General features: G+C 54.9%; 1 protein-coding gene across 4 annotated transcripts in view; it reads right to left on the reverse strand.

The window, feature by feature from the left end:
• The window catches only part of TNFRSF8 (TNF receptor superfamily member 8), a 63,600-nt gene extending 39,249 nt beyond the window's left edge, over positions 1-24,351 (reverse strand). The window contains exons 1-3 of one of the 4 annotated variants that reach the window (XM_070253248.1): positions 23,840-24,351; positions 8,994-9,081; positions 1,458-1,574 (exon numbers count right to left, since the gene is read on the reverse strand). In XM_070253248.1, coding sequence (XP_070109349.1) covers positions 1,458-1,574; positions 8,994-9,081; positions 23,840-23,902 — 268 coding nt within the window. In that variant the 5' untranslated portion in view covers positions 23,903-24,351. Of the gene's footprint in view, positions 1-1,457; positions 1,575-1,746; positions 2,247-8,993; positions 9,082-23,839 lie in introns of those variants that run through there. The other 3 variants (XM_023635762.2, XM_005607515.4, XM_070253242.1) reach the window with 3 other exon arrangements.
• Positions 24,352-27,883: the final 3,532 nt, after the last annotated feature.

The raw sequence follows: 27,883 nt of genomic DNA on the forward strand, positions 1-27,883 counted from the left end.
GTCATAAATCGTATGATCTCATCCTCCTAAAAATCATTTCTTTCCATGCGTGTATAGTCTGTCTGGCTACTAACCTACCATCCTTCTCTCTAGAGGTACAGAGACGTGTCAGTCAGTCACTGATATGGGAGGGGCAGAGCTGGCTTTCTTCCTTATCCTTCTGTATTGTTTGATTTTTTTTTTTTTTTCCTGCTGAGGAAGATTGGCCCTTAGCTAACATCTGTTGACAATCTTCCTCTTTTTGCTCAAGGAAGATACACCCTGAGCTAACAACTGTGCCAATCTTCCTCTATTTTGTATGTGGGTTGTCGCCACAGCATGGCCACCAATGAGTGGTATAGGTTTGCACCTGGGAACCGAACCCTGGCCTCCAAAGCAGAGCTCACTGAACTTAACCGCTAGGCTATGGAGCCAGCTCCAAAATGCTGTCAATTTTAAAAATTTAAAGATATACCAGAGAAATGCTAACACAGACAAAGAGGAATGGCAATATTAATATCAAACAATAATGGAATGAAAGCCAACACATTATAAGGCACAAAGAGGTATATTTCATGTTAATAAAAGGTCCAACCCACCAAGAAAACATAATATTCATGAACACTGTCCCTAATAACATAGCTTTGACATATATAAAGCAAAAATAGGTAGAACACAATGAAAATCTGATGGAAAATGAGCATATTGGGAGACAGATTTTAACACATCTATCTCAGAAATGAGCCTTTGTGAAAGTGACAAAAATAAATAAGGATGTGTATTACTTAAATAACACAATTAACAAGTTTGATCTAATAGGTATATATAGAATTTTGTATGCAACAAACAGAATATACATTTTTCCCCCAAACGCATGCAACATGCTAAAAAATACGGAAAGTTATTAGGCCACAAGAAATCTCAACAAATTTCCCCACCCCACACCCCAAAAAACCCACACAAAAGCAAAACAAACACCAGACAGCGCACAAACCACATTCACTAACCATAATAAGAAATTCACAATAGAAGCGCTTATTGAAACCGTTCTGGAAGTGCTGCGGTCTTAGGGAAACAACACAGCTCTTGGGGTCAGACTATCAGCTCAAACTCCAGTTCTGCCACTTACCGGAGTTTTGTAACTTTGGAAAGGCCCTTACCCTCCCTAAGCTTCAATTTCCTCACCACAAAGCAGGGATAAGAAAAGAATCTTCCCCAGGGGTTTTGTGAAGATTAAACTCAATACATGAGTCCCTCCCTTGAGGAAACACGTTAACCACGTCTCTCTAAAAAGTACGGATGCAAAAGACCAAGGCTGCTATCAATTCACAAATCCAGAGGGGGAAACTGAGGCACCAGGGGGCCTATTCAGAGTACCGCCACCAAATCTTGATGCTCCCTACCTTCCAGACTCTCTGCCTGTCCCCTGAGGAGCCCCTGCCTGGAATGAGCCCGTGGAGAGAGGACCAGGCGCTTACCTCCCGCGCAGCTCACACAGGCCGTGCAGCGGCCATGGGCGCTCAGGTAGTAATCGGGCTCACACTGCTTCGGGCAGTCAGATGAATTCTGCGGGCACAGCGGCTGCGGGGTCGGCCCTGGGAAAAGAGGCAGAGAAGCTCCAGGCCAGGCCACCTCAGCAAAGGCCTCAACGCCCCACCCTCCACCTCTCATCCCTGCAGCCCTTCCCAGATCCACCCCTAAACCCCCCCAAACGTGTTAGCCCAGCTGTTGTGTTCTAGATGGAGGCACTGACACCCACGAGGGCACCTGGCAGGTGGGAGAAGCAGCACAGGGTGAGGCGCACAGAGAAGGAGCTGGGCCTGGGATTCCGGGGCTGCCACGTGCCAACTGCGTGGCCCTGGGCAAGTGACAATGACCTCATGGGCACCGTTAAGTTAATAACAGGATCTGCCTCCTAGGGTCGTCGACAGGATTAAAGAGATTGTGAGGAAACACGTGTGAGGTGTGACAGCAGTTCCCGGCACGTAGCAAGTGCCAGAGGAGCACTGGTTACCATTCCCGCACGAGTCCACTTTCACTGCAGGAACTGGGGAGCCTCATGGGGCGGACTGAGAAGCACCAAATCTCCCAGCAGCCGGTGACGCCCAAACTCGACAGGGATGGGACCGACTGTATGCGGCAAAAGGGTAGGGGGCATCCCGGATGTCGGCAGGGACGTTCACCCGCCCCCCTCCACTCCGCCTAGTGATGGTTTAGTCAGGACACCTCCCACAGCCGGCTTCCGGGAGGAGCACATGACCCAGGCTGGCCAATCAGAATACCTCATCCTCCTGGATGGGCACATGACCCAGACAGGCCAATCAGAGCACATGTTCCTCACCACTGTGATTGGCTCAGGGGCACATGACCCCGGCCAGCCAATGAGTGCATCTCTGAGAGTTTCATAAAAGCCCCCCGGGCAAAAGCCCCTGTCTACTGATGGATTTCCAGGTGAAAGGACGAGGCGAGCCCGGAGCTGCCATGTGGCTGCGCAGCGTGGGCAGGGGCCGCCTGAGAAGACGGCGATGAGATGGGAGAGACACGGACTCCTGAGGACGTCACTTCACGTGAACTGATGGCACCATGGACTTCTCCATTATCGAGCCAATTATTTCTCTTTTTCTTGTTTGGGCCTAAGTGAGTTAGGCTTCTGTTAGTTACAACCAAAAGAATCTACACCCAGAGTGCTCAACATTTCACGTGCCTTTTAGTCAGTCCAGGGAAGCCTTTGGCCGCTGCCCAGAATCATGTCTTTAAGTGCATTAAATAAAATACCTAGGATTCCAAAGGAATCCAGCCATGTTGAAATCTGGCTGTCAAAGCATTAAACGAAATAATTTAAGATACAGTAATATATGTGACACGTTGTAAACCCATTAAATAAGGTCTAATAAGTCCCACAGTTTCAGAGTAGTGATGAGCATAAACAGTATTTTGTGATATTTGCAGCAAGGGTAGTACAGTTGTAATACAATATGAGAATATCTGATTTCTGCTGACGGAAAAGCTGCAGGTACTGTGTTACTACCGTACTTTGTTGCCTTAATTCATAAAGCGAATTTTAGTTAGAAGCTAATGAAAATAAGTGAACTCATTCGGGCGCACAGCACCCCTGAAGTCTACCTGTGGACCCTTGGGGGTCCATGGACCCCAAGGTAAGAGCCCTGCTCTAGAATAACATGCAAGGACCTCTCAAAAATACTAGCTTGATCGCTGGCACCTTCTAGCTCAGAAAACTTCAGCAGGTCCCCAGAGGTCGTTCAGAGGGTAAATCTCATCCCATCACCTTGTCTAAAACTTTCAAAGGCTTCTCACAGCTCCCAGGATAGAGGCCTAAGTCCTTACCACGGTTAAGGAGGTTCTGCCCATCTATATCCCCCTTGCTATCTAATCTCTAGCCACACTGGAGTCTCCCTGTTCCCTAAAGGGGCCATGCTCCCTTCTGCCCCAGGGCCTTTGCACAGCTGGTCCTGTGCCAGGAATACTCCTCTCCACTTTCCCCTAGTAAATTCCCACTCAGCCTTCATATCATAGTCGAGGCATCACTTCCTCAGCAACTTGGTCAGGACCCCTGTTATAAACCGTCAGAGACCCATGCACCTCGCCCTCCCACACCTAACTCTGTTGCAATCTCACATTTATTTGTGGGATAAATTGTGCTAGTGTTTGAATTTCCTACATGAATGTCAGCTCCTCAAGGATAGACTTTTCCATTTCTGCTCACCAATGATTCCCCTGTCACAGGGTCTGGCACATAGTGATCAATACATGTTCTGGGCACCAAATCGATACAGACTCCTCAGCCTGGCATTCCCAGGCCTCTCTCTGTCTCCAGACTCCCAGTTTGGCATTAGTGTCCATCAATCACTTCGTGCACCCTCTGTTTCAGCTGGCCTGGGCTTCTCGGTCTTTCCTCTGGCACTCCTCCTAGGTCCTAGAATGTTGCGATGGGTTGAATTATGTCCCGCAAAAAGATATGCTGAAGTCTCAACCCCCAGGATCTCAGAATGTGGTCTTATTTGGAGAGAGGGTCCTCGCAGAGGTAATCAAGTTAAAATGGAGTCATTAGGGTGAGCCCTAAGTCAATATGACTGGCATCTTGAGCAAAAGGGGAAATTGGATACAGAAACAGACGTGCACACAGGGAACCGGCCATGTGAAGCCTGGAGTCGTGCCGCCACAAGCCCAGAAGCAGCCAGAAGCTGGGAGAGGGGCCCAAGAGCCCTGCCGACACGTTGATCTTGGACTTCTGGCCTCCGGAACCGTGAGAAAGAAATTTCTGTTCTTTAAGCTGCTCAGTTTGTGGCACTTTGTTGACGGCAGCCCAAGGACACTAAGACAGACGCTCTTGTCCAGGTTGAGGTGCCCTCCATCCCCACTGGCACCCGCCGGGAAGCCCTTATGTCCAGTCAGGTCAGGCTGAAATACCCTCCCTTCATGGAACTTTCCTGATCATCTGACTCGTCCGCATCCCCTCTCTGGGTCCCTTTAAAATCACCCCTCAGCGCAGGGGGTGAAAGTTAGAAACCCTCTCCTGCAGAAAAGACAGTCAAGGGCTCCAAGTGCTGATTCACTGGTGGACTGTTTTTTCACTCAACTCACATTCCTGACCAGCTCTTCTGCACCGGGCGCGGCCTTAGAGACTGAAGGAGTGGAGTCCCTGCTCCCACGGAGTTACACGTACGGAAGAGGGACAAGCAAGGGAGAGAGCAACGAGCAAGTTGTTTTCCACTGTGGATACAAACTGAAGAAAAGGAAGCAGGAGCTACAGAGCGAAAGGCAGTGGGGCGTGGAGTGGGAGCTCCGTAGAGCGGGGTCGGAGGCCCCTGAGTCAGAAGGGCTGGAGGAGGCAGCCAGGCAGAGGGAAGGGCCAGTGCCAGGGCCCTGAGGAGGGACCAGGTGGCTTGTGCAAAGAGCAGAAAGGCCCCGGGGCTGGCGCAGAGGTAGCAAAAGCATGTGACTGTTTATTCTAGTTTCTTTTTCCCACTTTCCACAGAGATCTTCTCCACTGAGTATCACTTTCATAATCAGAAACAAAAACGGTCAAGAACGGCTCTGGAGCTGGGTGGTGTTCTTAGAATCGTTCCCATGTGTCCTTCCACCCTGCTCTGCCTCCAGCCACATTCCACTCCCCGTCTCTGATCAGCCCTCTTCCAGATGTTCTCCAAGTCTGTGAGAACATTCCCGGCGGCCTCTCACCTCTGGCTCATTGCCAGGGCGGTCAGGCCACCCGGCCCCAGAAACTCCCCTCACCGAGTCTGGGCCGCCAGCCCCTCCAGCCTCCCCTCCCACGCTCCCCCTCCACACCCTGTGCTCTGGCCCCGTGGATTCCCTCCCAGTCCCTGAGCGGCCATCCCTGCTCACTCTAGGCCTCGGCATATTCTGTGACCTCGATCCAGAGCACACCCTCCCCCACTTTGGCCAGGCCAACCCCTGTTCATTCTCAGGACCCCTTTAGATGCCACCTCCTCAAGGAAGGCCCCCTGAACCCTCCGACCAGGTCAGGTCCCCCAGGAGCGTGTTCCCACGGCTCCCAGCAGCCCCTCCCCAGATTCCCACAGCCTGTTGCAGCAGACGTGCTTTGGAAGGGCTTTCCAGCCCACAGGGTGCCCTTCTTGGGGAATCGCTTATCCCGCCCCTGGCCCTCCAGCGTGCTCCAGGGCCGTTCTGGCCTTGGGGAACCAGAACAGCGGTGGACATCTGGATTCATCTGAGTCATCAGATGCTTTCTTCTTGTTTTGGGACTGGGGCTGGAAGATGTTTGTCAAGCGTCCCTCCCGTTGTCCTGAAGGAGAACTGCAGACGGGGGAGGGAGCTGTGGGCCAGCCAAGCTTGGCCAAGGGCAGGACGGCCAGCGGAGGCCTCCCCTCCTCCTTCCTGCTCACAGCCCTCGGAGAAAGCCTCAGCTCCTGGGACAAGACGGGATAGACCCGCCACAAACCAGCCAGGCTCTCTGCCCAGCACAGGGCCAGGCTTCACATCGTCCCCCGACACCTGGGCAGGGCCCCCACACCCGCAGGGGAGCCCCCACCTATGAGGAGCGAGTCCTGCACCCAGGGGAGGGGGGTCGAGGAAGCAGCATGCAGAAGAGGAAGCGAGTGTAGCCCCGACTCGGCTCTTCACTGGCATGCTCTCCTGCCTCCCCAAATCTGGTCAGTTGGTTGAGTGGGATGGCTACGTACGAGCCCCACCTGAGCCACTTGCTAGCACGTGACCACAGGAAAACCCCTGAACCCCGCCACGTCCAGGTCTCCGCTCTGGTTTCCTGTCCGGGTTCCACGAGCTGATTTAGGTAAAGGGCTCAGCACTGTGGCTGGCAGGGGGGTGCTCCACCAATGTTAAGCCTTGCCGTTGTTATGAAACAGTGAGTGAGCTCCCCGTCACTGAGGGTGTGTAAGCAGAGGGCTGGGGATCAGCTGTCAAGGATGCAAGAAAGGGCATTACAGGCCTGGGTGAGAGGAGGAACCGATGACATCTAAACTTCTCAATCTCAAAGGTCTCCATTTCCTTCCTCCACCAAGCCGCCCCCATACAAAGCCTGCCACACAGCTGAGCGCTGATTGCAGAGGGCGGGCAAAATGTCAGTAATTTCCCCGAGAGACGGAGGAAGGGGTTTTTGTGGGTTTTTCATTTTTCCTCTCTTTCTTGCCCGGAAGCACGGGGTCAATAAAACTCCAGTATAAGGCCCGCCCACCACACCAGCAGGAGCCCTCAGCCAACCCCAGTCACTGGGCCTTGGAGAGGGACCCCCCTCTTCCCAAGTCACAGCATCTAAGTGGAGGGAGCCTGGGACCAGGATGTCACGTTCTCTCCAAGCACTCCCGCTAGGGCCCCACCAGAGGACATGGGGAGGAAGTGTCTTTCTCCCCGTGGCTTGGATTGGGGGTCCCAAGGAAAGTCACGGAGCACTGTGGGCCACACCACTCCAGAACACTGACCGCAGTGGGCCTGGGGAGAAGCACTGTGCACCAGCCACATAGCACTGGGCTGGTGAGGGAGGGCTTCACGGAGGAAGGGGTGCCGGCATTGCAGCAGGTGGAGATGGTGGGGGAGGGTGTCCCAGCTGCAGACAGAGGCCCAGAGACTTGAAAGCGCACAGTAGGTTCACAGGACACAAAGCACAGCAGTTCCTGGAGAAAGGCGAAGGGAGAAAAAGCTGGAAAGGTGACAAGCGACCTCACCAGAGGAACAAGCAGTAAATGACTGTTGGACGGCTGGGTGCAAGAGTGGATGAGAACGGGATGGGGGAGGGTGGCCAGATGGATGGGGACGGACGGGACGGGGATGGTGCCAGGCACTGAACTGTGCCCCCCCCCAGATGCATATGTTGAAACCCTGACCCCTAATGTGACTGTATTTGGAGACAAGGCATTTAGGAGGTAATTAAGCATAAATCAGGTCATAAGGGTGGAGCCCTGATCTGATAGGATCGCTGGCCTTGCAAGGAGATGTCTCTCTCAGCCATGAGAAGGCGGCTGGCTGCAAGCCAAGAAGAGATTTCTCACCAGAAACCAAACCCCGCTGGCATCTCGACCTTGGACTTTCTAGACTCCAGAATGGGAGGAAACAGATGTTGTTCGAGCCCCCAGTCTGTGGTGGTGGTTATGGCAGCCCACGCGGACGGAGACAGATGGGTAGATGGATGCGGGCTGGAGCGGGGAAGAGGGGACTGGACGGGGAAGGAGGGGCATGGAGAGGGGGGAGGGATGGAGGGGAAGGACGGGAATGGAGAGGGGGGGAGAGGGCTGGGAGGAGACGGGAGGGGCCTGTTAGGCGCTGGAACCCCAGGCAGTGAAGAAAGCACAGAGACCCCCCAATAGACACTTTAAAACCAACACTGAACCACAAAATAAAGGTGACAAAGTCCAGCCAAGTTCTACTTTTCCCCTACAGTGATGACTTTGAACCATTTTTGGAAATAGAAGATATCAAATCCTCTCCCAAAATGTTTCTCTCGGTCCCCTGCTGGCCTGAGCGTGGGCTCCGTCTGCCTTGTGGTCTGGAACAGGCTGAGCTGGGTTCTCGCCCAGCTCCGGCCACATACCCTTGGTGACTTTGTGCATCATGGCCTGTCACCAGCCTCCAGACAGCAATGCTGGGAGCCTTAGGGATGGGTAGCTGGGCCGCCTGCCCATCCTGAAGACCCGCGCCCACTTCCAAAGGCCCAGCACGATGAACCAGCCACGCACAGTCCTCACACCCTCCGCTGGCATAACTAAGCTCCTTCTTCCCCCAGGGGTCACCGTCTCCGGAGGTCAGAGACCACAGTTCAGTTTGATCTCATGCCCCACCCAGCTAAGGCCACTGGATGAGCCTTGGGACTTTCAGTAACAACCACAGAGGATGGCAGTGCCCCATGAGCCTGTGTTGGGGGCTCAACTCCTCCGGCCTGAGCATCATCTGTGAAGTGAAAAGAACAAGGCTCACCCTTGTTCTGGAAGGACTTCCTGACAATCTACTCGAGCTGATCTTTGGGCTGGGGGTGGGCGAGCCTTCTAGGAAGTGAGCTCTGGGCTGAGGCTGGTCCCCGAGAGATCTGCAGTCCAGGTGGCCCTGGAATAAATGCGTGTTCTGGGCCTGAGAAGGGAAGGCATGCAAAGGGCTTGTAGGCCCAGAAGTGAGGGCGGCCAGCAGGGGATCAGAGACCAGGCTCCGGGGTCACAGAACCTGCGCTCCAGCCCCAGCCAGCTGGGTGACCTTGGGCAAGTTATGTAAGCTTGCAGCACCCCAAAAGCCTCATCTGCAAAAGGACACTCACAAGGGACAGCTGGGAGGGTCCGAGCAGAGGAGGCAATGCAGGAGAAGGTCTCAGACCAGCGCGTCTACAGCAAGTGTCCGGTGAGGGGCAGCCGTTAGTTACAAACAGAAACTCACAGAGGGCGGCCTTAGCGGACCTAGAGCCAATGTGACAGTGACGATGTTGGCTCCTGCCTTTCCCGCTCACCAGTCGCCCAGAGTGTTGTAACTTGAGGACAAAACCTCACCCTTGTCGCACCCCCAGCACCCCTACTCACCCCCAGGGCAGCGGTAGCAGCACTTGCCGGCAGCCTCGTCGTGGTAGCGGCTGGGGTCTCCAGCACAGGGGTCCGTGGGGGCTTGACCCTGGAGGGTGGGACAAACTGGTGAGGCCAGGCGGGTCCCAGACACCCATCCTCCCTCCTGCCCCTCAGTCCCAGGAGGCCTGGTCTCCACTCGCTGAGACTGAGCCTCGTGTCACAGGAGAGACTCAGGACGGAAGCTCCTGATGTCACATGTCCCTCCAACCCGCTCCGCCGTCGGGCTCCCCTGGCAGGTGATGGCAACTGCAGCCTCCACAACTCAGGCCCAGACCCTGGGGCCTCCCTTGACTCTCTCCTTCTGTCATGCTCACATCCAACCCATCAACAAATTCTCTCAGCCTCTTTGGACCCATATCCCCGCCTCCTCCGCCTGGTCCCAGCCCCGATCCCCTCTCCCTTGGATTAATTCAGTTGCCTCCTACCTCGCCTCTGGCATGGACCCAGCAATGAGGATTTCTGGGAAACTTGTTTGTTGATGTCTAATAGATCTCAAGTGTATACCCACTGAATTTTTACAGGGTGAACACATCTTGCAACCAGCATCCAGATCAAGAAACAGGACCTTGCTGGCACCCCAGCACCCTCCCTCGTGGCCCTTCCCATGCACTACCCATGAAAGGACCCAGCTGACTTCACACCACAGATTCGCCTTGTCTGCTTTTGAACTTGACACACGTAGAATCATACACTCCGTTCTCTTGCAACTGTCTTCTTTAACTCAACACTGCTTGGTGAGAATCATCCACATTGTTGCAAATAGTACCCGTTCACTCAATTCCTTCCCTTGCAGTATGGCATCGCATGAATATGCACAATTTATTTATCTATTCTACTCCTGATGGACCTTTGGGCTGTTTCTACTTCTTGATCATTATGAATAGTGCAGCTAGGGCTGTTCCTGTCCATATATTTTGGTGCACAAGTGTACACATTCCTGTTGGATGTATACCCATGAGTGGAATTGCTGCGTCATAAAGGATGTGCTTGCTTAGCTGTGATAGATTCTCCATACAGTTTCCTAAACTGTGCTAATGGACACTTCCCAGCAGTGTCTGAGGGTTCCGATTGCTCCACATCCTTGTCAACACTTGGCATTGTCAGTTTTTAAAATTTTAGCCATTTTGGTGAGTGTGGAGTGGTAGTTCATTGTGTCTTTTACTTGCATTTCTCTGATGAGTAATGATGTTGGGTACCTTTTCCCATGTTTTTTAGCCATTTGGATGTTCTCTCTTGTAAGATGCCTGTTCAGGTCTTTTGCCTATTTTTTAAAAAAAATTGGATGGTCTGACTTTTCTCGTTGATGTGTGGGAGTTCTTTATATATTCTGGATAGGAGCCCTTTCTTGAGTAAATGTGCTGCAAATACCTTCTCCCATCCTAGGGCTTGCCTTTCCACTTTCTTAGTGGAGTCTTTTGATGAACAGAAGTTCTTAGTTTTAATGAAATACAATTTATCAATCTTTTCTTTTATGGTTTATGTCCTATTTAAACACTATTTGCCCCCCCACTGTCATTGAGATATCCTCCCACATTACTTTCTAGAGAATGTCGCTTCACCTGTCATATTTGGGTTTCATTTTGGTGCATGGTGTGAAGTAGGGGTCAAGACACGATCTCTCCAGGAATATGCATTTTTAACAAGCCCCCCCCACACACACACATTTCCAGGCCTCTTTGGAAGTTAAGCCCCTTTGTTACAGGGGGTTCAAGAGAGGAAAGTCTCCTGGGATCGTGGAAAGGAACTTCGTCCTTCCTGGGAGAAAGAAATCGGAGCAGGGAGCAGGTTTCCTGGCAGACCTCTGACACGGAGCTCCAGGAAGGGGCGGGGGAGAGGAAGGAGGGAGCTGTGCCCACCTCTGTATCTCCAGCATCGAGATGGTGCCAGGAGACAGGAGGTGGGAGGCAGCCACTTGTGGGATGAATGGGGTAGAGGCTTTCTTGGTTGGTGGGAGGAAGCAGAAGCCATTTATCACCCCCACCCCCTGCCCCGAGGAGGCGCCTGGCCGGCCTAAGGGGCTTTGCTACTCTTCTCTCCACTCAAGGAAACAGGGAAAATTAATACACAAACCCTCCGTCCCGGTCAGAGAGCAGCAGGAGGCCCGTGTGGCTAGAAGGTGGATGCAGGCAGTATCGGTTACATCCTTCTTTTTTCCTTTTTTTGCACATCTGAAACTTCCCCATGTAAATTTGAAATAATAAATATAACCTGACATTAGCACGACACCCATCCCATGGCACTGTGTGTCTCCTTTCTCACTTAATCCAGAGCCGGGCCTCGAGGACATTCTCCTTGCCAGCCGCCGCCCAGCCTCCTCCCTCCAGCAGGCTCTCATTCTTCTCCAGGAAACCAGGGTGCTCCCGGGAGCCTCTCCAGGGGCAGAGAGCTGCCAGGACAGCCTGAGGTTGTCCCTGACCTGCAGCATGTCACCGGATGAGCTCAGAAGCCTAAGGGAGGATGAGCTGAGGGTGCCAGTTCACCCCTGCCAGGCCTGCTGCGTGTGGGGAAAATTCTCGTCTTGGCCTGAGTGTTCCCCTTCTGGCCTGCCTGCATCTCACTGATGGCTACAGACGTGAGGGTGCCGCGCGCGGACCCAAACCCTGCTCCCTCTGCCAGGGCCTGGGGGTGCAGCTGAAGGGAGCTTACCCTTCCCCTCCTGCCACCACACCCTGGACAGTGGAGGGGTGGGAGGTGCAGAGAAGGATAGGGAGCCCATGGTACTGCGTATCACTCCCCCTGAGTCACACATCTCCTCCTTTATGCCACCCCCAGCCCTTTGGGGCCAGATCACCACCCCATGTTATAGATCAGGAAACTGCAGTTCAGAGAGGTGCAGTCACCTACCCAAGGTCACACAGCAACTAAGCCAGAGAGGAGATTTGAGCTTCACTGTATCCCCAGTTCTCTCCCCCTCTCTGGGCTGGGGGCTGCCCATCTGTAAAATAAAAAAGGTCCAGGGTGCTGAGAAGGACACCATATCACATCCGTGGTTTTCCTACCAAAAGTCCACAAGCTGAATCAAATCATGAGGAAACGTCAGATAAACCCAAACTGAAGGACTTTCTACAAACAGTGGGTCTGGGCTCTTTAAACATGCCAGTGCATGAAGACAAAGAAGAGCTGTGGAATGTCCCAGAATAAAGGAGAGGAGAGAGACTTGAGCAGCGGATGGTGTCTGGCCTGGACCCTGCAGCGCGGTGGGAAGGAGACCGCTGAGACAGCTGCTGAGGTTGAACACGGACGTTGTGTTCCACCGTGTCTATCCACGGGGAACGCATGAACCGGACACTTGTTTCTCCAAGAGGCGTCCTGTGGTAAAAGAAAGGTGCTGGAGGATTTAGGGGTGACGGATCAAAACGTCTGCAAGTCATTTGCAAGCGGTCCAGCAAAAGAAGATTAATAATAGTAATAATATGTGTACACGTAGAGAGAGAGGAATAAAGCGATGGTACAAATCGCAGCCGTAGGTAACCCCCTCCAGGACGCGTAGGCGCTCGGGAAGGACCCGCAGCTTTTCAACAAGTCTGTGTAAGTCCGCGGCCTGGCACCAGGGGGCGCTGTCCTCCCGCTGTCCGGAGGGCCGGCGGGGTCTCCGCCAGGCGTCCAGCGCGAGCCCATCGGAGCCCCAGGGGGGCAGGAATAGAGGACCTGGGGGCTCCGTTCCCGCGCGGAGCTGATGGGGGAAGGGGCTAGCCCCGCTAATCCCGTGGAGGCGCTGGACCCCCGCTGCCCCCAGCCGTCTGCAGAGCTGTAGGTGGAGTCCTCGTCTGGCACAGCTCAGCCCCACCCCCCAGCGCCCGCCGCAGACGCCCCAGGCGCCGTGGATGACCTTCTCTGGTAGAGACGCTGGGGAATTTTTTTCTTTTTCTTGCCTATGATGTCAGCGTTTTAGAAGCGCCCAGAAAATGGGGTCAAAGCGATGCACACATGTTGTTGAAGTAACGACAGCAGTTACTGAACCCAACAGCCCTGTGAGACCCTACTGCCGTGGAAACCGGTCTCTGAGAGGCGAGAGACCTGCCCGAGATCACGCCGGCGGCCGGTCAGGCTGAGTCCAGGTCAGCTGACTCTTGTCGCTACAGGAGGGCATCAAGCACCCACTGTGCACAGAGAGCTGAATGCTCCTGGAACTATTGCTCCATGGGGGGGGACAACCCCGCCTTCCCAGGGTATTCCCAACCTATAACCTAGGGAGAGGTGGCATTGGGGCCCTGAGCTTCACCTTTGCTGCACTATCTGTGGTCCCCAAAAGATGGCCCTGTCTCAGGCCCCAGGCAGAGCCCTCACCCTCCACCCCATTCATTGCTCTCCCTCTGCCATCTTCCATTCACCCCACTGCCCCTCGACCCCCTGGCCCACCCACACAGGCCCTCGCCTCTCCCAGCTCCTGGCAGAGAAGGCAGCCTCGGTGTCCACAGCAGCCCCAAGAGATCTGACCCTCTCAATAGCCAGGGGCCTACCAAGTCCCTCTGGCCGTGGGCCAAGACCCTGGACAGTCCATCAGCTCTTGCTGCCCCGGGGGAAGGGGGAGAGACTGCTGGGCTGTGCTCTGGCCCCTGCCTGGGAGGGACAGGGGTCAGGAAGGGGAGAGTGGGAGGGGGAAGCCCGAGGACCAGGAGGGGGGCTTTTGGGTGGGGTTTCCCGCAGGTTCGAGGCAGAGCGAGGTGTCCACAGGGTGATGAGCTGTGCAACCAAAGGCCCATGGCCCAGGCTTAGTGGCATCAAGATAAAGAGAGAGTGGCCTGAAAACCGTCCCATTTCTCAACCTCTCTATTTTCAGGTTGGTTTGGTTTTCCCTGCAAAACCTGGTAAATTTCACTTTCAAAAAGCCCCACCTGGTTTCGGCTCATAGAGGGACCAGAAGCCAGGTGGCACCTGCAGGAGGACAGTCTAGAGCTGGGGGTCTCCGGGGAGAGTCAGATCAAAAGCAAAATACCCTAAAGGGCCAGAGCTGGGAGGCGTGCCCCACCCCACCCCGGGGATCCGCCTCTCTGTTACTCAAGGCGAGGTGCCTGGGCTAGCAGCATCGGCACCACTTGGGAACACGCTCAAAATGCAGAATCCCAGGCCCCACACTAGACCTACTGTCTATCTCACTTTACAGACAGGGAAACTGAGGCACAGAGAGGTTAAGAAACTTGCCTAAAGTCACAAGCTAGGCAGGGTTACAGACTGGATTGGCCTGAGCCATCTCGCGCAGGCTCTCACCCACCAGGCTTTGCATGGTTAGTCCTGTCTGTTTAAACACCAGTTCTACCCTCACCCCCACCAGCTCTTCCTCACCCCTCCCACCCACCCCCGCCGTCTAGACTTGACAGCGGCCACCGAAGGGTCTCCTCACATCCACCGCATCCCTCATGTCCCACTCCGTGCAGATGCCAGAGGGAGCTTTTCAAAACACAGATCTGGTCTCCTCCCCCCACTTGCTGAGGACACTCAGATGGCTTCCGACTAAACTGTGAGTAAAGCCCAGTCCTCACAGTAGCCCGAGAGACCCTGCCCGGCCGGCCCTGGACCATCTGGCCTGTGCATCCTCACCCACCAGCCTTCTTTCCATTCCCACTTGCACCCCATTCCCCACTCGCGCGCGCTCCCTCCCTCCCTCCAGCAGCCTTGAGCACGCTCTTCCCCCGACCGCCCCATTCCCCACCCCAACTCATCCTTCGGACCTCACTCATGTGTGCCACTTCCCAGGGACCCCTCGCGGGTCACCCCCATCCAGGTCAGGTCTGAGCAGGCTAAAATGAAGGTGTGGGCAGGGCTGCGTCCTTGCTGGAGGCTCTAGGGCAGAACTCATTTCCCTGCGGGTGAGACTGAGGTCCCATCTCTTTGCTGACCGTCGGCTAAGGTTGTTGCCAGCTTCCAGAGGCTGCTGCCCTCCTTGGCTCGCGTTGCCGGGCTCACGGCCCCCTTCCTCCCTCTGCAAAGCCCACAACAGTGGGTGGAGGTTGTCTCTCATCACGTCTCCCTCTTCTTTTGTATCATCTCTCTCTAACGCCGCCAGGAAAGTTCTCTGCACATAAGGACTAGTAAGGACAGTGGGCGCACCTGGATGGTCCAGGCTGCTCTCCCTATCTAAAGGCCTGTGCCCTTAATCACACCTACAAAGTCCCCTTTTCCTTGGGAGGTGACGTATTCACAGGTACCAGGGACTAGGATGTGGACATTTTAAGGGACCATTGTTCTGCTGACCACAGCTCTACTTGTAAGTAACCACTAGGCTATTCTGCCCTCCGGCTGCGCTTCATCATCTCCTAGTCCTAGAGATGGACATTGGAATCCTGCTCTCCACCCCAAGCACTCACCTGAGCTCCAGACCGAGAGACCACCTGAAATGGAAGTCATCCTCCACCCGGCCGACCTTAGACGCACCCACAGGCACACAGTCCATCCCTGGCTGCGGGCTGCATCCCTCTGGGCTGCCACGCCCAAGGGCAGGAGCCAGGTGGAGCTTCCCACCTCTGGGCTCCAGGGAGCTGAGGGGGAGTGCGCATAGCTCTGTGCAGCCCGGCTGTGTGGCTGGAGATGAAACCCAAAGACAGTGGACGTAGAAAGAGCCATGGAGGATGCAGCCAGGAGCCCCGGCTGGAGGGAGCCCCGGGAACAGCGAGCACCTTCTCTAAGATGATGTTTACAAGAACAGTAGCCATCCTCACAGAGTACCTCCCACGTGGGGTGGAAGAAGGAGGTGAGAAGGGGTCTGTGCTCAGCAGAAGAGTCCCCTCCAAAGATGTCCACGTCCTAATGCTCAGAACCTATGACTACGTCACTTTACGTGGCAAAGGTGGCATTAAGACTGCTCATCAGAACCTTGAGAGGCGAAGTGATCCTGGATGATGCAGATGGTCCCAGTGTCATCACAAGGGGCCTTAAAAGTGCAAGAGAGAGAGAGAAGAGTCCAACTCAGAGAGAGAGATGCGACCACGATGGAAGCAGGATCAGAGAGATGCTACACAGCTGGCGTGAAAATGGAGGAAGGGGCCACGAGCCAAGGAATGCAGGAGGCATCTAGAAGCTGGAAAGGCAAGGGAATGGGTTTTCCCCTGAGCCTCCAGTGGAGCACAGCCCTGCCCTCGCCTTGATCCCAGCCCAGTGACAACCATTGTGGACTTAGGGACTACCGAACTGAAAGATAATAATTTGTGTTGTTTTAGGCCACTAAGGTGAGTAATGACAGCCACTATAGGAAACTAAAACAGGGTCCCAGCTGAGAAGACAAAGAATAAACCTGAGTCCCCTCCACCACGCGCTCCCTGAAGGCCCGGTACGAACCAGGCGCTGGGCCAGAGGCTGGGGACGACAGAGACGCCGATGCTAGACAGCTGAGCCTCGTGAAGACAGCTCCCAGAGCAGGCGGACAGAGACACTAAATAACAATCTGTGGAAGAAAGGAAGGAAGGAAGGGGAACCTCGCAGGCGAGATCACAGAAATACATGAGTCGATAATGCAAAGCAGAGTAACAAAAGCAGAAAATGAGAAGGAGCTTGGATTCATGATGGCTTCTCGGAGGAGGAGCACTTCTGTTGATCCTGGAAGGATGGCTAGGATCTCGACAGAAGGAAGTGAGGGGAGGGCATCCCAGGACAGAGCAGAGGTCCAGAGGCAGGAATTCAGGGGTTTGATGGGCTGGACAGCGGGAGATGAGGCCCAGGACTCACGGCCAGCCAGGCTGCACTTACTTGCCATTTCCCACACCGTGCTCCAGCAACTGCTGGTTCAGCAGGATGCCAACAGGTGCCAAACAAAACAAGACACAAGCAAAGAACCACAGGATTCCACTTGAGAGGTTTTCGTTTTAAGTTCTAGGGCCCCTCAGAGCCTTCGAGGTGCTTACTCCCTCACTGATTCTCCAAAGAAAGTCGGGGAACAGAGAGACAAGATATTTCTTAAATTCAGTTGGCCATGGAACCGTTTCCTCATGGAACTACTATTCCACGGGAATGACTTTGGAAAATGTTGCCTTTGGCAATGGGGAGCCACTAAAGGTTGTAGAGCAACTAATATGAGAGGAGATGGATGGGATGGAGGCGAGTACGTCAATATTATCGAGGTCTGGCCTCGAGTGCAAGTTCTGCAGCTGCTCACTCCTCATTCCCACAGACGCCCCTCCTGCCCCACAGAAAGCCCAGGCTGGCTGCAGGGGCCAGCTGTTCCGATTCCAGTCTTCCCGAAAGCTCTGGGGCTGCAGCAGATGTCCGAGCTGCACATTCAGCTCACTTCAGACGTGGTAAAGTCCCGTCCCTGCCCCCAGAATAACAGAGCCCAGCAGCCACAGCCACCAAGGGACCCCTGCGGCTGCTGGGGAAAATTGGATGGTATTAAGAATAAGGAGACCCCCAGGTACTCGGGCCTTCTGTCTCCTCTTGGAGGTGCCTTGGACTCCTCCAGAGCGTCAGCCCACTTGCTGGAAGGGGCCGGGTGTTTCCTTGACATCTCCATCCTCCCGGCCCACACGTCGGGGAGGCAGGGGCCCAGCCCCCGGACTGTTTGGACAGAGAACTCGTGGCCCCCTCTCCTGACTCGGTAGCAGAGGGAGCACGCGTCCCGGGTGGGAAGGTGATGGTTCGCCTTGGGACTCTCCTGGTCCTGGAGGATTGGAACCGGTGCAAGAGACTGTGCAGCCCCCGAGCGCAGGAACCGCATCTGCAGGCCGCAGGCGATGGAATGAAGAGGTAGACGATGCCTCCCGCAGTTCTCAGGCCCCTGGGGGCCCAGAGACCCTGCGTGACACCTGCTGACGGAGCTTCAAGAGCAAGCGCCAGGCGGCCCCAACCCCTCGCTGACGTGCTGTTTGAATGGACATTGGTGAGGACTTGGCACCAGCCATGGGGCAGTGTCTGTTGTCACAAACTCTGCAGCCTGGCCGCCTCTTCTGCCCTCTCTGTAAGGCCCCTGCACCAACCCAGGTTTGGGTGACGACGGGCCCTTGTGGGCTCCCGCAGGCCTGGGACAGTTCCGCACGCAGTCCTGGTCACGCTCTCTTCCATGTCCCTTTCCCATCTGCCGCCTTGAGCACAAGGAATGTAACTGGTTCACCTTCATCCTGCATCCACACTGCCTCGCATACAACAGGCACTTAATAATGGCTTACCTTTACACGGCACTCGCCATGTACCAGCTGTTCTCAGCACTTTTCACACATTATCCCTTATAATCCTTCCAACAGCCCCACCAGGCAGCAACTATTAGTATCCCTATTCTATGGATGGGGAAACTGAGGCACAGAGAAGTGACTTAACTTGCCCAAGAGCACGAGGGTGTACACCTGGCAGGCTGGCCAAAAAGCCGTTGCGCTCGCTTACCCATGATGCTGCAGTGTCTCCCACAAAAGACTCGACAAAGGCAGTGGGCCAGAGTCGGCAGGAGGAAGCGTGTGGTGGGTGGAGGGACAGCCCCCGAGATGTCCACCTCCTGACCCCTGGAACTTGTGAAGATGTCACCTTACATGGCAAAAGGGACTCTGCCAATGTGACTAAGTTTAGGATCTTGAGATGGGGAGATTATCCCGGATTATCCATGTGGACCCCGATTTGGTCACAGGGGCCCTTAGTAGAGGGAGGTAGGAGGGGCAGAGTCAGAGAGGAGATGTGACAACAGAAGCATAGGTCAGAGTGACTTGGGGCCATGAGCCAAAGAATGCAGGCAGCCTCTAGAAGCTGGAAAAGTCCAGGGAAAATTTCCCAGAACGTCCAGAGGAATGCAGCCCAGCTGACCGGTTGTAGATTTCTGACCTCCAGAGCTACAAGATCATAAATTTGTGCTGTGTCAAGCCACCAAATTAGTGATAATCTGTTACGGTAGCAAGAGAGAACTAATATAAAATGTAACCAGGAGGAATGGAAGAGCCTACCTTTGGGTTGGAATGAATCAACAGGATAATGTCCTGACTAAAAAAACATGGGGCTTGGGCCACATCAAATGAAGTAAGGTGGCTCCAGCGAGGGAGGTGTTGATGCTCCTTGGCCAGAAAGCACCAGAAATTCTGCAGTCACTTCTGGTACCAGAGACCCACATCCGGGGCCCAAGCCCAGTAGAGAGCTCCAGACTCCAACACGCAACCCCCACTGACACTTGAACTTGGGCAAAACAGAATGCATGCTTTTCTCCCAAACATCTATCTGCCTGTGCCCAGTTTTCCCATCTCTGTAAATGACCCCACCGTTCAATCAGATGCAGAGCCCCCAAATCTGGACAGGATCCCCGATTCCCGTCTTGCTCTCTGCACTCACACCCCGTCCATCCGCAGGTCCTGTTGATTCTAGCTCCAAAGTACATTCCTGTCTCCACGTGCCCCTGTCTGGACCCCGTCAATAGCCTGGCCTCCTGCTCCCATCCTGCCTGCTCCCGCCACCCCCCAGCAGACAGAAGGACCTTTAAAACGGATCAGGTGATGTCGCTCCCATGCCCAAACCCTCTGGCCGCAGTCCACAAAGGTCCGTGCCATCCCCTACTTCCCCGCTTCCCTCTCGTACCCCTCCCGCCTTGCCCTCTCCCCCTGGCCACACGGGCCTCCTTCCTGTTTCTCCAGCTCCTCAGGGCCCCAGCTGCTCTCCTGCTAACCTCCCCTTCGTTCCTCTGTATGTGGCCACCTCCCAGAGAACAGGCCGTCCCGTTTTCCCACCTAGGAAGTCGCCTGTCCCTCTCACACCAGCTAGGTACAATCCTCTCCACTGTAAGAGTCAACATGGCAGGTGTCAGTTCCCTGAGGCTGGCAATGAAGGTACCTGCAGCATCCAGAACGCTCCCTGGCACACAGGAGGTGCCTGGTAAATGTTTGTGGAATGAATGAATTGGTAAGAACAGGCTTCGAGCCCTTGCCACAAGACAAATATACGTTGGAGGCCCTGGGTGGTATGAGTGGCCGGGAGACTCCAGGGAGACCCAGGTGACAGTCTTTACATCACCGGGAGGTGTTTCTGAGGAGGTTGGAGGTGCCCCAGTCCCAGAACTAGGACCGATGGGTAGAAGCTTCCAGGAGAGAGACTGCACTGCATCACAAGGACTTCTAAACATCAGAGCTAACCCAGGGAGGCATGAGCTGCCTCGGGAGGTGGTGAGCACCCTGTCCGCAGAGGCTTACAAGCAGAGGCTGAGTGATTACCTGGAATGAAAACCCCTGGAGTGGTGCCTGGCACAGAGCAGCTGCTCCTTTGAGACGTTCTGAATGAATGAATGCACGAGTTAATGAATGAATACTTGGATGAATGTCCCTGAAGACTTAGGCACTCAGTGAGTAACTGGACTGAGTGGGTACAAAAAGTCCCTCCCCACTGCTGAGGCCACTGAGAACGCCCAGTGGTTTTTGACCATAGGCAGCAAAGATTCCAGAATGAGGTCTTCCTACTCCGCCCTGGAGGGGCGGGGAGGAGGGAAGCTGATGAACTGGTGTTGCCCAGAGCTGCCTTTTTTTTTTACACTCTGTCCATCGGGCCTGGGGCTCTGGTCCTGCTCTATTCCTGACCGGTCCTGGGACTGTGGGCAGGACCCACCCCCGCCTCCGAGTCTCCACACCCTCATCTGGAAAATGGGGACCCGGATCCCAGTCACACACCCCAGGGTCAATGCATGAGCCGGACGAGGCCACGCTGGCCCAGGCTGGGCTGAACTAACCATGTGTACCAAGGACCCCCAGCCACCCGGGGCTCCCCGAGCCCAGACACAGGCATCCCTCGGCTCCGTTTGCCTCCTGACGATGTTCCTGAGGTGAAGTGGGGCGTTGGGGAAGGTGCCTATGAGCCTAAGGATGAATCACAATCAAGTCAAGAAACAAGTCTAGGTCAGATATGAGTGGGAGCAGAGGCAGAAACTTACAGTAAATGCTACCTTCTTCCAGCACTGACTGCTCTCAAACTGAGTAATGCCCCCCCACCCCACCGCACTCTCCTGGCCGCCTGCGAGGAAGAGGAGGCCTTGATGAAGACCAGCCAGCACCTCCCGCCCCCTTCGCATCCAGGGCCCCTCTCTCCAGGTCCCCTCGTCCTGGTGCATAGGGTGGAATTCTGCCTCCGTGCGGGATTGGAACAATCCTGGATAAGCCCCGTTTTCCAAGAAACCGGAAAGTCCTTCCTGTCCTCCTGCCCGTGCCCAAATTCCACCATTAGCACTGCACTCTGTGGGGTCACTAGCTCGGGGGAGGAGGACACATAGGGCTTATTTGTCACCCCAGCAAAGATTCATCCTTGGGAACCTGCCCGCAGGAGCCATAACTCAGAGCAGAAGTCTACATCTGGCTGGAGGAACACAGAGCTGGAAGGGCGGGGGGAGGGTAGAAGTGGAAGGGAGGCTTGGAGCCCTCGCCCTGGCCTGGAAGATGGTGACTGGGAGGACTCAGTCTGCAGAGCTCGGCGGGGAAAGGCCTTGGGCCTCCCTGTCCCGCCACCTCCCCCCAGGGGGCCTAGATGAAAAGATGGAGGATGGAGGGAGTAACCCTTCTCTCAGAGTAATCCTGGGTCACATTATAAAATCCACTCTTGCATCAGAGGCCAGATCCCTTTCTCAGGAGATAAGACACAGCAAGAAAGCATTCTTGCCTCAGGGCGCCAACCACAAAATGATGGTGTCTCCTAAACTCACAGGGTGATGAAGAAAGGATTTCAAATTGAAGGCCTGGTTTTGGATGTGTTTGTTTGCTTGTTTTTAATAAGGAACTTTCCAGATCTTTACTGGGATAGCAGAAGTGGAAGAAGGCTCGTGGGGTAAAAGGGGGGACCGAGCTGGCAGGCAGACTCCTGCCAAGAAACGACCCGGTGCCTGAGCCCACGTGACGCTCAGCCTCTCTGGTAGGCGGGAGATGCAAATTAAGACAACAAGGCTATGGCCCTTTTCACGGGTCACAGTGACAAAAATAAAAACTCCGATAAGATCAGAAGTCGGTTAGGATGTGGGGAAGTTGCTACTCTCATGCATTGCGGGTGGGAGGGTAAATGTCCAGCCATGCTGGAAGGCAAGCTGGCAGCGTGTTTTAATTTGAATGCATTTCCCCCCTGCACCTTGATATTCTCTTCTCAGCTTCTTCTCTGGGAAAGCAGCACCCACATCCCCCAAAGCATCCATACAGAGCTGCACATTTCGACAGCAAACAAACAACAGAAGGAAACTGATCACCCATTCATCAGAGACATAAAGAAATAAACCCTGGAAACTCCCATCTGGGGAAACATTATATAGCATTCGTAAAGGTAAGTGAGGGATCTGCAAGCATCAACACGGGAAGTTCTCCAAGACATAGTGCAGACATTGCAAAAGCCATCGGAGACTGTACGTGCCATATAGGTTAGTATGGTACAGTATGTGGAAAACCCTAGCTATTTCTACAAAATCAGTATAAATGTGGACGTGCATTTATAAAGGCCTGCAAAGGAAACACCAAAGCAATAAGGGCAGCCACATCTTCAAAGGAATCAGGATGAGGAGGTGTCCAAAGATTTAGCTTTGTCTGCAGGATTTCGATTTTTTGCGTTGAGGATATGTTCCACGTGTAATTAAGTACATATTGCTTTTTCATTTGAAGAGGGGCTGCACTCGACAGAAAGGAAGTACGTGCGCTCCAGCTGCTGCACACTGGCCCCTTCACATGCCTGCCTTCCCTTGGTCTCCCCAAGACCTTGGTACCCTGCCCAAACTCTCATCCTCTCCCGGGTCATCAGCAGAGGGCTTGGAGGGCTGGGGGGAGGGGGTCCCTAGCCAGGGTCATGTAACACTGTCAGCTGCCTCCACGGCCCTGTGTGTGGGGTGGGGGGGGGGGTCTCACATCATCCCATTGAAGATGGAAGGGGACATCAGCTTGTACCCACCCACCCAGACCCTCCTCCCCCTTCCCTAAGGTCGAGATGAATAGGACTGAACTCCACAGTGTGGGTCCCCCTTCCTGTAGATTAAAGGGGGTGGGCTCTGCCCCTCCCCTAGAAGCCTACCGTCCCTGCCTTTGCCCTCTGTACCGATATTCAGCAGGCACTCACGGGCGCCTACTGGGTTCTACAATGGGTATCATGGTTTCCCCTTTGGACTCTGCGCCCCGTGCTGATACAGCAGACACATCTGATTCATCTGAGTTCTTCCCATCCCGTGCCTACTTTGGTGCTGGCCACTGGTGAGTGCTCAATTTTCCTGAAGCAGTCCCCAGATTTGGTTCTGGGGCTTTCCACAACAGATGTCAGTCCCTCTACCCAACCTTCTTCCAGAGGCAGACACTCACCGCGTGCTCCAGGGCATGAAACCCGCGTGATGGTTGGCTGGACAGGGACGGGGGAAGCTAACCTGGCTGATCCAGCACCTTCACCCTGCTTCTCCTCCACACCCAACTCTCTCTCCCTGGCTGGATCCTTAGGTGGTCAGGGGCCAGCCTAGGGACCAGGGGCAAGATGCTGGGAGAGACTAACACCAACCTCCTCTGGCCAAGGGAGATGTCCCCTGGCCTGGAAGAGACGCGAGCATCAGGGAGAATGCACACAGAGGGCAGGCATTCACTAAAGGAGGCCCACCTGGCCTGCCCAGGACGCCCACCTCAAACAGCCGCACTCCTGCAGGCAGTCCCCTCTGCTCAGTTAACCGTGAATGAATGAATAATCCTAGCATTCTGCGAGGGCGGGGCGGGGGCACCCCACTAGCCCATCAGCCAACCTCCCACCTGTGAATACTTGCATATTCGGCTCCCCCTGCTTGCCACCTGCACTCTCTCACTCCAGCCGGGCAGGGAATGAAGCACGGAGCGTCCCTGTTCTCCATGCGCGGGACACTGTCCGGGGCTCAGAGCGGCCGTGGGAAGGAGCGGGCTCTGGGCAGTGGGCTCCTGTCACCCCCTTACCTGCGGGAGGGCTTGGAGCACCCCCAGGAGCAGCAGTCCCAGCGCGGCGCGGAGGGAGCGCATCCCGGCCGGCCAGCGCGGAGGGGTGGGTTCGCAGCCGGCGCCCACCTATGCGGCCTGGGAAGCGCGCTGCGCCCACGTGCGGTGCCCGCCTGGCCCAGGGCCGCGCGTGGGTAGACCTCAGGCGCCGGCAGACCTCCCTCGGCGCACCTCGTGGCACCAACCGCACGCTGCGAAGTCACTTCAAAAGTGGCCGCTCCGAGGGTTCAGCCTGGTTCTTCCCTTCCCCCACCCCCCCAGGCGCGCTGAGTACCCAGAACTGTTTCCAGGACCGCGGGTACTAGCAGCCAAGAAAACAAGAGGGGACAAACACGTGCGGCGATGACTCAGGACAAGCCACACTCCCCTTTTGCTGTTTGAATGGCCCGCCCCGGATTTAACAGAAGGGGTCGTCCCCAGCTCCAAGGAGTTGCCGCCCCGCCCAGCCGGGCTGAGGAGCGGGAAGGCAGCTCGAGCTGCTAGTGTGAGACTGGCAGGCTCCAGCGGGTCCCAACGGCCCTACGCCACCCCCACCCCAGGGAAGGGAGAGACCTGAGTAGGCTCCTGCTCCTGACCCTGTGATCAACCCACATGGTCTCTCCTGCCCTGGAGACTCTTGGGAAGGGACAGCTGGAGTCAGGAGGCTGCAGAGAAAGCCACCAACCACTCACTCCCATTCATAAATATTTGCTGTAAAATGAATCAGTAGACGGATGATAGATGGATGGCTGGGTGGACGGATGGAAGGGTGGGTGGGAGGGGGAGCCGACAGATGAAGGGATGGATAGGCTGGTGGATGGGGGCTAGATGACAGATGGGTGGCTGGATGGATATGCAGGTGGATGCGTGGACAGGTGGGGGGGTGGGTGGACAGGTGGATGGACTGACTATTCCAAGGACTGATGAACAGAAGAATAGAACATTTTGTCATCAATCTACAGATATTTCCCTGCCCCCTGAGAGTTTTCTGCCTAGAGGAGGAGCCTAGCACTCTTACCTAAAAGAAGGAAACTATATAAGACCCGTTTGAGTGAAGTTCTCTTCTGTAGGAGGAGGATTTCTCCTTCCAGTGCTTCTCCATCCATGGGTTCTCTGCTCCTTTCATTCTGCATTCCATATGTATCTACTGAGCAGCCACCGCGTAGGCTGCAGGTCAAGGGTTCATTTGCTGTCTTCTATTTGTATTTTTCAGATGTGGAAACTGAGAAACAGGCAGCCAGTCCCAGACGCTCTGGTGAAAGATGGCCAATCGTTTTATCTGAGCCCAGAATAGCCCAACGAGCCTCAGGATTCTGCAGGTCGGTCTATCCCAGAAGGTGTAAGGCCCCATCTTCCAGGAATACCTCCATCTCCCAGGCCCACCAGCAAGAGTCTCCCTTCAGGATCTTCCCAACAAAGTCTCCATAACTGACCACCGCCCACCCAACCCTCCTTGAGTTCCTGGATTCAACTTGGAAAAAGCGCCCGTGTGGTTCAGCCTCCCTGGACACCCACTTCAGGGCTCTCCCCTGGGTTCCCAGACCCGGTGTCCTGGGATGTTTCCGCTGGGACTATGTTAAACAATTAAGTTATTATGGACGTGACCCCCTGTGATGTTCACAGAACCAGACAGGCGCAGGAGCCATCCGGGATGCCTGCTTCCCAGTCTAGAGCTTTCTATGAGAGAATTGCTGTTGCTCTGAATGCATAAATGCTTACTAAACACACACGCACAACCAAACAACATCAAAACAGCTGACACAAGGGGAAATACAAATTTACATTAACTATAAGTTTTAAAAGTTCCACCTTTCTAGGGGCCAGCCTAGTGGCATAGTGGTTAAGTTCGTGTGCTCCACTTTGGCGGCCCAGGGTTCACAGGCTGGGATCCCAGGCGTGGACCTACACACTGCTGGTCAAGCTATGCTGTGGTGGTGTCCCACGTACTAAATAGAGGAAGATTAACACAGATGTTAGCTCAGCAACAGTCTTCCTCACCAAAAAAAAAGTTCCACCTTTCTAGCAATTGAAGAGATGCAAATTAAAGCAAGCTTTGATACCTTTTTAGACTCATTAAGTCATCAGGGGTTTTTTTTTTTCTTTATAAAAACAATTTTGGTAAAATCCAGCTCAAAATTTGTGGTGAAACTGGAATACGCACTCACACTCTACTGGTAAATGTTACAACCTTTTTTTCAGAAAGCGATATGGCAATTCTTAGCAAAAGTCCCCCAGCAAAAAATGTTTACAACTTGTGGCTCAGTAATTTCACCCTAGTAAAGAATAACTAAGGAAATAGTTCAAATGAAAAAAGAAAAGTATAAATACAGTAATGTTTCCTAAACATTATTTCAAAACTTTGGAAATACCCTAAGAATCACAACAACAGGGACTGGTTAAGTAAATTGTGGTACATCCATTAATGGAATACTACACATCCATCAAAAATGATCGTTACAGTGATGCTGTGAAAACCTGTCTCTCCCTCCCATCCTTCCCCTCTGTGGGCTTCTCAAGGGACCCTCCACCAAGCCGCCTCTGCGTAGAAGCCGTGCAGAGGTGGGTGGGGGTGGGGTGGGAGAGGTTCTCATCTCCTGAAAAATGATATTATTTGCTTAACGGTAATAATAGCTGCCTTTGAGTGTTTACTTCGTGCTAAGAGTTTTCACACGTTGGTTCCTTGAATCCTCAGGGAAACCCCATGAAGAAGATTCTAGTTTTGTGCCCACGCTGCAGGCGAGGAACTGAGGCACAGAACAGTGAATCAGAACCAGCCAGGCTTCGGGTTCGCCAGAGCCGGTGGTGCTCAAGGCCCTTCCCAGCCCGGCTGGGTCCCGGTCCTGGTGGCTGGCTGCACTTTGGGCCCCTCCCCGTTTCCCACGCGCCCGCCACCCACGTGCCGCCATCTCCCCTCCGTGTGTTTGCCGGTGGTGGCCCTCCACTTGGAAGTCTCCCCGGACTCCTCCTGCTTATCTTCGTAACCTGCTCCAATGGCACCTCCTCTTTGTCCCTTTCCTGGCACTGTCCCCTCCCCCCAGCCATCTTCCCAGTCAGAGAGGCCGTTTCTGTCGGTTTTTGGCACCTCAATTCTAGAACTGGTCTCACCGCGTCATGCCTGTAATGACTGGCTCGCGTATCCATGTGCCCAGGAGGCTGGGGCTCCCGGGGAGCCGGGACGCCCGGGGCCTGAGCCGGTGCCCCGCGGCCGAGAGGGGGCGCTGTCTGCGCCGGGCAGGGAGCCGCACCCCGGGGAGCCGGGCTGCTGCTGCAGCAATTGCCGCAGCCCGGGAGCGGGGCAGCTCGGCGACTCTGCAGAGCAGGCGTGGACGCAGCCGCTCGGCTCTCTGCAGCCTTCGGGCGCCTCGTGAAGCCCCTGAACGCGTGTGAAAGTGCTTTGAAGAGCCGGAGGGGAAGTCCCGGGGCCCCCGCGAGGCCCGGCAGCGAGCCCTGTTGTGGGATCGCGGGGGGCCCGAGCGAGCTGCGGCGGCCAGGCCCCCGGCTTGCAGGAGGGAGGCGGCCGGGCGCGCGTGCCGCCCGCTCCGCTCGGCTCGGCGAGGGGGCGGGAGGCGGCGGCAAGAAGCCCTCGGGAGGGAACTGGGAACCTGTGTCACCAAAGGGATGCTGAGCAAGACGCAGCGTTCCGACTTGGTTGAGGAAATTCAGGGACTTCCCCAACAGCTGGGAACCTCAGCCCCAAGTGGCCCCAAAATACCCTCGGCGAATAAAGGGATTCTTTCTGCCCCAGGCAGCGGCAGGCAGGTAGGAGGCTGGAAACTGGAGGGGGAAGGCCGCTCCGAGCCTGTCTCCTCAGATTGGCAAAGGTGCTTTTCTGAGCATCTTTCTCGAGAGCCTCCTGAAGGCAGGACTCTTCGTTTGGGGGCCTCTCTGGCTGGACCTCCACGTAGGGCTGCCTCCAGCTCAAGCCGCAGAGCTCTCCCCATCTCGAGGCCCAGGATAGGAGCTGGATCCCGGCAGCTTGGCCCCTCCCAGGGTGGTGAGAAGCCACCACTGAGGGCTAGGGGCAGG

Source organism: Equus caballus, chromosome 2, assembly GCF_041296265.1.
Source record: "Equus caballus isolate H_3958 breed thoroughbred chromosome 2, TB-T2T, whole genome shotgun sequence".
In the NCBI taxonomy this organism is placed as follows: domain Eukaryota; kingdom Metazoa; phylum Chordata; class Mammalia; order Perissodactyla; family Equidae; genus Equus; species Equus caballus.